Source organism: Lepidothrix coronata, unplaced genomic scaffold, assembly GCF_001604755.1.
Source record: "Lepidothrix coronata isolate B3197 unplaced genomic scaffold, Lepidothrix_coronata-1.0 Scaffold74, whole genome shotgun sequence".
NCBI classification, from domain to species: Eukaryota; Metazoa; Chordata; class Aves; order Passeriformes; family Pipridae; genus Lepidothrix; species Lepidothrix coronata.
The window spans coordinates 4,281,541-4,290,037 of NW_016690254.1; the positions used below are offsets into that span (position 1 = coordinate 4,281,541).

An 8,497-nucleotide genomic window follows, 5' to 3' on the forward strand; every position below is an offset into this window, starting at 1 on the left:
CATGTTAGCTCACAGGCTCTGTCCTCCTTTTCACCTTGTTAACCTCAGCTGAAGTTGTTTGAACTTGCAGAGGCTACTAATCCATGTCCATACCTCAGCAACCTGACTTCTTCACCCTCAAATTCACATCTCTTCCCCTCTGCTCTGGATTTCAAAATCCAGAATTAAGCAAACCTGCAGCAGATGTGCATGTTGAAACGCACTATTGCTTTCTGCTTTGTAGTTTCCTTGTTGCCCAATAGCTCTATCACTAGCCTTTTTTTTTTCCTGAACACACTGCTGGTTTTCACAGTACATTCTGAGAGCACAAAAAAAAAAGTGGGATCTCAATAACATCCTTAGTAAAGGAGTTTTCTGGCTTTTTTTTTTCTTCTTTTTTTTTTAAAGATACAGTAAAACACAGCCCTAGATGACACACACCAAATAAACAGGCAAAAATTTGCCAATCCTTGTTCTGTGTTACACACCCATTGAATGTTGTGGGTGGAGAATCTCCAAGGAGGTCAAGCTCAGTTCTTTAAAAATATTTCCACTTCTACATTGTATACAGATGAGAAAGCAAAATGTCTCAGTCCCAAACTTTGGTACCCTTTTCAGTTTCTATTGCAACTTATAACTAAGTTTCCCAGAAGACATCTGTGTTTCATTGTATGAGATACCATACAAGTGATAAAATTTAATGTATCCCTCTCATTGAAGATCATGAATTTGCTTAAATTGCCATTTCTACCATGCCTAATGGAGGCATACTGTCTATTTACTAGCCTGCTGCAGGGCTAATGGGGGAAGGCAGCAAGGGTCCCTCCTCCACACTGTTTCTGCATCAATCTGTATTTATTGCTTCAGTTCTTTTATGCATCATTTTAGAGCATTTCTAAATCATGAAAACCCATGAAACGTTCAGTTACTGTGAACTGAATTCGCATGTTCAAAGCCAGTTTTCTCAGCATACAACTTTGCCATTTCTGCCAGCAGGAGCGAAGCAGGAGCCACAAGGTAACATTAAACAAGTTCTGCACGCGTCCCAAGCTAGCACGCATGCCAGACATACTTTGAGGAGCCACTGCTCTGCAAAAATGTGGTTCAGAGAGGCTTGTGTTCGGTTGGTTGAAGGTCACCACCAGTACATGGGTCAAGTCAGCCCTACAGCTGTCTCAGATGTGTTTGTCTAGGCCAGGCAGAGCTCGTGCAGTTCCTTCCCTACATTCCTTTCCACAGCTGCACCTTCATGGTTTCAGGTTTGCTTCCCCATGGACCAGCCCAAAGGCCCACACTCTGCAGTAAAAGCTAAGGACAGGTGCCTCCAGCCCAGCCATCACCTTAATCGCTTTTTCCTTCCTTTTAAATGCCCACTGAACCTCCTTTCCCACATGCAGAACTTGTCCCATGTGCACTCACCTCTCCAGAACAAACGATTTGAGATGAAGGTGCAGTCTTGCAGTAACAATCACATTAACTATTTATTCCGCTGAAACAAACGATGAGTCAAGAACAGCTTCTCAGATATGGAAGAACTTTTAGCTTCTACTGCCAAAATTATTTTCCCAACAGGGCTTGTCTTCCACAAAGTGACCTGACCCAAAGGTGTCTGTACCTGCAACCAGGTGTGACTCAAAGACAAAGCAGCAACATAGCACTTGACATCATTTGATGTGTAGGACTTAGAGAGGAGAAAGATGAAGCCAGACACGTGATGCTGATAAGAATTTCTTTTTATGTTATTCCAATAAAAAATACATTCATACAGAAATATAACAATCTTGCAAAAAACAATTTCAAATAAAATCTTGTAAAACAAAATTTTTACAAAAATCTTACAAAGAGATTCTTTAGATAACAGGGTGCTTCAAAAACAAAAAAAGAAATTTCACTAATAGAAACTTTTTCTTCTTAAATTTCAAGCAAAAATGTTTTTTTTTATTTTTCAGCTTGATTGAGGCTCAGTTATCACCTGAACAAAATGTACTTGCTTATTAAGAAAATTACAGGCATTTGACATATGGCACACAGCCCCACCCCATCCACACAAGTCTGATGGTATTCACAATTGAGACAAGCCAGTGCAAGTTTTTTTGTTTGTTTGTTTGGGGTTGGTTTTTTGTTTGTTTGTTTTTGCCTTTTTTTTTTTTTTTAAATTCTGGTTTATAAGAAAGCTAAGCCAAGGACAATGCAAACAAGGAGTTAAAAATACAACAAAACCCAATCATAAATAGAAATTAATTTTCTGGAAAATTTTGTTTGTTTGGGGGAAGAAAAAAAAAAGTGCATATTCAGGCAATTTAAACCAATAATGAAATGAGAACAATTTAAGCCTGTGTGTTCCATAGAACCAGATCACTTGCATATACTTTTTTTAAACCACTTATCTACATACATTTCCAGGAAGATATACCAAAATATTAGCAGAGTAAGCAAGACCGATAATTAATAGAAAAAGAAACAGGTCACATGTTTCATTGCAGACTGTAGTGAGCTGGTTTAAAAAACAAAACAAAACAAAACTGGTTTTGGACAGACTATTCCTACTCTAGGAAAAAACAGTCTTTATTTTAGCTGAACTATGTAAAATTAGAGCTCAACCACCACAACGACTAGCTCAGTCACAGGTCCTCCAGTAAGCTGGAAGGCCAAAACCCGAGTGTACTTCATCTGCACACAGCTAATATTCTTTTAGCATGCCAATATTCGGTTCATATCATTCTTAAATGGCCACAGATACGCTATTCCAGACAACCTAATAACTACAAAACACAGTCAGCAGTCTGAGAAGGACTGAATGCCAACAAAGCCTTTAGCATACCATTAAGCTAAAGGTAAAGCCTCTAAAAATGCTAGATTTTAATTAACTGTATCTTTCATTTCTTTGTCTCCTTAATGACCATATTGCAAGGGGGAGAGGGAATATTTTGATGGGCTGTGGCATTTTCTAGCTATGTGTTCTAATTTTTTTCCTTTTAAAAAAAATATTTATATATTATCTATATATATACACACATACACAGACTGTACACACAAATATACATACACAATTATTTTTCTGCCCACTTTTAAAAAAAAAGTAATATAGTTTCTTTCTGTATGACCAACAGATAGCTAGATATATAGATGTGAAACTTGTGCCTTTTAAGCAAATACATCTTTTAATACTTCTGTATCTTTAATATGTATGAAAACTTGACATATTAAGTACAGTTGGGGTGTGTATATACACAGTTGTTGTGCAAGGTCAATATAAAAAAAGTCTCAAGGTGGCAGAACTGGTCAGGTATTCAATTGGCATATGCATTATACTGTAACACAGTCAAATTGTCTAAGTTAAACAAATACTGTACTGACATGAATGACTTTTCTCTATATTTGTCTTTGTGAAGGAGGACCCTGGAAGTAACCTTTTTTTCCCCTCATATTATACATTTGATACAGTACAATGCCAGGTGAAAAGAGAGCCTTAATAAAGCATGCATCACCCATACCCCTGTATAAGACCCCCTACAAGAGAAGGTCACTTGCATAAGGCACCATTATTAAGGTCAACAGTGCATTAACAGCTAGAAAACCAGAAGTTAGTCCTCAAGGCATAAATAAGAGAAAAATTAGCTGCATGAGAAAAATCAGTTTCTAACCAATAGTGGTTTTATCCACCCAACAGAAAAAATTATTCATGTTCCATACATTATGTAACATTAGACCAATTGTATTTTAGCTGCTCTTAACTGGAATCAAAACTGCAGTCCTGATTAAAGAATGGAAAAGCATATAGTTCCCCAGAACCATGCAATAACCTTTGTATTATAATGAAAAGTTATAGTTGTGTTACATTTGTAAATACACAGCTTATACAATGGATTACAAATGAGCTCTGTAGCAAGTAAAACAAGCTACTTGACACATTGCACGTTTAATAGCTGCACCAGACACCTAAAGCTCCTCTCACACAGGAACAGGGAGGCCCCCCCATCTCCATTCTGGCATCCTGACTCTTTTTATCCCCCCTTTCCCCTCTCAGTTTTTCCCTCTAAAAAGGTGCAGACACCCCTCCCCCCACCCCTTGGAAATGATTGGTGGTCGTCCCATCTCACGAGATATTCCTCACATACAAGACATTCAGACTATTTTTTTTCTCTTACAGTTATAAAACAACCACAAGAAAAAAAATGTGCCTCAGCATACAGTCATCTAGAGATCCTCATCGCATACAGTCGCCCAATCATTAACATTCTCAGTGCACATGCTCACGGCAAAGGCTTAGGAGCCACTCAGAAGGTTAGATACCAGTGTATGAGTCCAGGAAACCCCAAACATCACGCACTGCGGTTGCTATGCCGTTTCTTACATGACTTATTAGCCCTCGAAAGACCTGCAAGGAAGTGAGGTCCTGGAGGCAACTGGGTAGGGTGCAAAATGGCATGCTTTGGCTGGAACACGCATCCCTCCGCTCAAGGCTCTTCAACCTTGATGCCTCTTAGCCCGCAGGATTCACCTCTTGACCCATTCAGAGGTGTCTCTTCATGTGAAGGGCCAGGTGGTCAGACCTGGAAAAACACCTGCAAGGCAAGAGTCAGGGTGGGAATTAGCCCAGGGCTGCTGGCATGCACGATGTGATACACCCAGCTGAGGCCCCTCCCCTCGCTCTGCTACCCCAAAACACAGCTGGGGGAGGAGGGATTTGGCATTCCCAGGATACACAGGAATACTCAAGGTGTCTGTGGGCGCTCAGGAGCTCCGCAGATGGGTGGTAACACCAGGGACTTCTCAACACTCAACTGCAAGATCTGGGCTACAATCCCCTTCCCAATGATTAATAAAAGGGATGGTTTGTTCCAGTCTAAATATACAATAATCCCTTAAAAATACCAGGCACTGTTGTTTTCCCAAATAATTCCTACACAAGCAAAAAGCAGCCTAGACTAGTTTTCCAATGAGTATTAAAAATATATATTTAAAAGGGTGCATTTCAGTCACATACCTGTCACAGTGACTACATTTAAAAGGCTTGGCACCAGTGTGCTTTCTGAAGTGTCTGGTTAATTCATCACTTCTTGCAAAACGCCACTCACACCCTTCCCATGAACATCTGTAAGGCTTTTCCCCTACAAAGAAAGCAGATTACACGTTAGTCGTGACTTCATTCAAAGAAAGACAGGTGCTATCATTTTCTATGTAAACCTCTTCCACCCCCCAAAGACAGCCAATTTTATTTAACCTATCTGAATGCTTCAGAACATGTAAGCAAAGAAGGCTCACAAAATTAATCCACATGATTCCTACTTAACTATCTTACTGCAACAGCACATCAAATAATCTCATTCTTATGAAAAATAAACAAAAAAAAAGTGATTAAACAGGCTCACAAGAAACAAAGGAATCCAGCTTTCTACCATTCCTGTTCATCAGTAATGGCAGGCTTACAGGTATCATGCACCTCATAAAGGTGATTAAAGACAGCACAGCTAGGCTCCAAAACGCAATTAGGCTACTGTGTTGCATCAAAGTCCTCTGTCACTCACTCATCTGCATAACACGCAACCTCCTTTCTGCTGAGCCACTTATTCTTGGAAAAGCCTGCACACCACTTTGAACACTGCTATTTCAGCATTCAAGAAATACCACTTCCATTCACAGGAACATTCTCAGCCAGACAGCACCAGAACACCAGTTCTGCAATACTTCTGAGGCTGGCAGCTATTTATGTCTGTTCAACCACCACAGTTCCAAAAGAAGTTGTTCTCTCCTCTTGAAATAATTCTGTTTTATCTGACTTCTGCTTGACAATGGGAGCATCTGAGCTTGCTCAGACTTCCCATAAAAGCCTCGAAATGCTGAGCTCATGAGCCAAAATAGAATCTTTTCCTTGAATTCTCTTTCCCAGTGTTCGGAGGGGGAAAAAAACTCAACCAGCCATACAGATGTTTGGACTGGTACACCAAGAACACCATGCCGGTTACTCAAGTTAAGCAATGACTACTGAGCCAAGGCACAGCCCTACACATCTAACTGCTGTCATAGAGAGTTGTCAAATAGTAATGCTCAAACAAGCAAATCAGCACGCTACTTCAGCCATAAAATATTGATAAAAGCCCTGAAGTGTCTATCTTCCTCACTTTCCTTCCCAATAACGCACAGGATTGTTACTTTTAGTTCAGGTTTTATAATAATAAAATGCTGTTGCTCAGTATTTTGGGATGAAATTATACAGTAAATCATACATTTTTAAGTCCAATTGGGCAGATATGTTAGAAGGATAACAACACACTGTGGCTTTTCAAGATTTTTTTGCTGATAACAACGGCACACACACACGTTAAATAACTTAGTAGTATAGCTATACATAATATGATCAAGGCCTTGGGATGTCTGATAAAATAGACATGATGTAGACTGAAGCATAAAAACAAGCTCTTACAGTATTTAGTGATCTGACCAATTTTTGGATATGACATTCCTTTTTTAGCAATAAAGTCGCAGCTCACTTTTGCTTTAGAAATAATCATCAAGAAAAGTCTAGCACCTATTTAGGCTAGACCTTTGCTTCTGAAGACCATATGCTGGTGCAGCTTCCAAACCATTGCCTACTTAGACGAGTGGCTCCCATTTGCTATGACAACGGACTAATCTACCACCAGCTGCCCTGGCTGCAGCTGACTTATGAAGAGAATGAGGAAGTGATGTCGTCCATGCTGGTAAGCCTCTACTGCTATTACATCATCTCTCCAAACCTGGGCTCCCACTCGGTGATTGTGTAACGCTGTGACACCACCACCATCAACGGGTATTCCCTGCAGTACTTGCCAGCTCTTAATAAGCATAGGGTTACTAACCTGTATGAGTGCGCTGATGTGCTTTCAGATGTGAACTTTTGGTGTAAACTTTCCTGCAACCGTTAAAATGACACCTGTGAACACGCCTTCTGCCATCTGGCGAGGTGTCACCATTGGAGGGTGTACCTTTTTCTGCAGTCTTTCCAGCGGTACCGGTACGAATTTTCCCCGGTGAATGCAACTCACCCGGCGTACAATTCCATATCTGGGAAGAAGGCTCCTTGCTCAGCTCAGGAGATGAAGGGGGAGTGGAAGTGACAGATGAACTCAAGTTTCCTGAACTGGCTAAAACATCACTTATAGGGTCAGAGGTAAACTTTGTAGTGGGCGAGAGCTCCTCAGAGCTGTCTGAAGATTCGCTGCTCACGTCAGAATTCAAACTGTTGGTCTCTAAGTTCTGACTAGTAAGATTGTCCTCTTTTGGGACACATGTGTTCTTCAGTTCAGATTCCTCCTTTTTCTCACGTGCCAGAATAATTTTGGTCCAGAGATCCTCTTGGCTATCAAATTTTATTTCAGATGCAGAAACATAACAAGGTTCACTCTGAAGATACCGTTCCAGCTCCAAACATGTCTAGGTGAAAGAGAAGGGAGAAAAAAAGAGAAGAGTCACAAGCCTGCTTAAAAATAAACCCAATTGTATTTTACACTTCAAAAAGCATGCAGGAATGTAATACATTCGATTTATGGTTTCTAGGTTCAAAACAAATTAAAGGCTCCTTAAGCCGTAACTAGGTGACTGCTACGATGAAAAGAAATCAGTTTTTGAGACCTGGGCAGGAGTTCAAACGCACAGCTGAAGGTGCAAGTCAGCCTTTGGTTTCCAAAATAGCATTCTAATGACTCAGTCAAATTATCATCACTCTCATCATAAAATCTGTGTTTTCAGTAGGCTGATGTTGAAAAGGACCATAGAGAACCACAACAAATAACCACACTTTGCTCTTGCACCTTGTCTAATTTCAAATTGTTTGGTATCTCCCTCATAACAAGCACAAGGCTGAAAGGACCCAACAGAAAACAATGTGCTCAGACACGCAGTTAAAATCTGAACCCTGTGTCAGAAAACAAAGCCACATTTCAGCATGGCTGCAGAGCTGCCAGCCCATATTCTGGGGACATCAATGGAGCAGCAGACATCCTCCCATTTCCTGTGCATGAGAACGCAGCACACGACTTTTAAAGAATGTCATTTCCAAGCGCACTGGCATGCACGCCAGAGAACTCAAACTGCTCCCATGCGTGTTCAGAGGAACATGGAGAACTTCAACAACAGAGGAGTGGGGCAAAAAAAAAAAGTTCCAGAATAGAAATGTCCTGTTCTATAGGATACAAAACGGGAAATTACTCTGAGGTCCTGCTGGGAGTCCCACAATGAACAAGAACTTTATCTACTGGCCAAGAGTGCAACTGTATGAGTCATCTCGCTCTTTCTTTCACGCAATGCCAAAGGAGACTTCCTTTTAAAACCCTGACCATCTGCCAAGAAAGTACTCTGTGCAAATATACATGCAACAGTACATGGACAACTTCACCCTCAACAACATTGCCCTCTACTCCATGAAATGAAACAAAACAAAAATCAAAACCACCCTAAATGGGTGAAACTGCGGTTTTCAATTTCAATTCACCCTGCTGACTTTCTAGCCATTTTCAGAGAGGGAAAAAAAAAAAAAAAA

The 8,497-nt window shown here is 40.4% G+C and overlaps 1 protein-coding gene across 2 annotated transcripts in view; it reads right to left on the reverse strand.

Annotated features, from left to right (window-relative positions):
• Nucleotides 1-1,694: 1,694 nt before the first annotated feature.
• The window catches only part of KLF6 (Kruppel like factor 6), a 9,012-nt gene continuing 2,209 nt past the window's right edge, over nucleotides 1,695-8,497 (reverse strand). The window contains exons 2-4 of one of the 2 annotated variants that reach the window (XM_017819407.1): nucleotides 6,819-7,392; nucleotides 4,967-5,090; nucleotides 1,695-4,544 (exon numbers count right to left, since the gene is read on the reverse strand). In XM_017819407.1, coding sequence (XP_017674896.1) covers nucleotides 4,493-4,544; nucleotides 4,967-5,090; nucleotides 6,819-7,392 — 750 coding nt within the window. In that variant the 3' untranslated portion in view covers nucleotides 1,695-4,492. The remainder of the gene's footprint in view (nucleotides 4,545-4,966; nucleotides 5,091-6,818; nucleotides 7,393-8,497) is intronic. The other variant, XM_017819408.1, reaches the window with a different exon arrangement.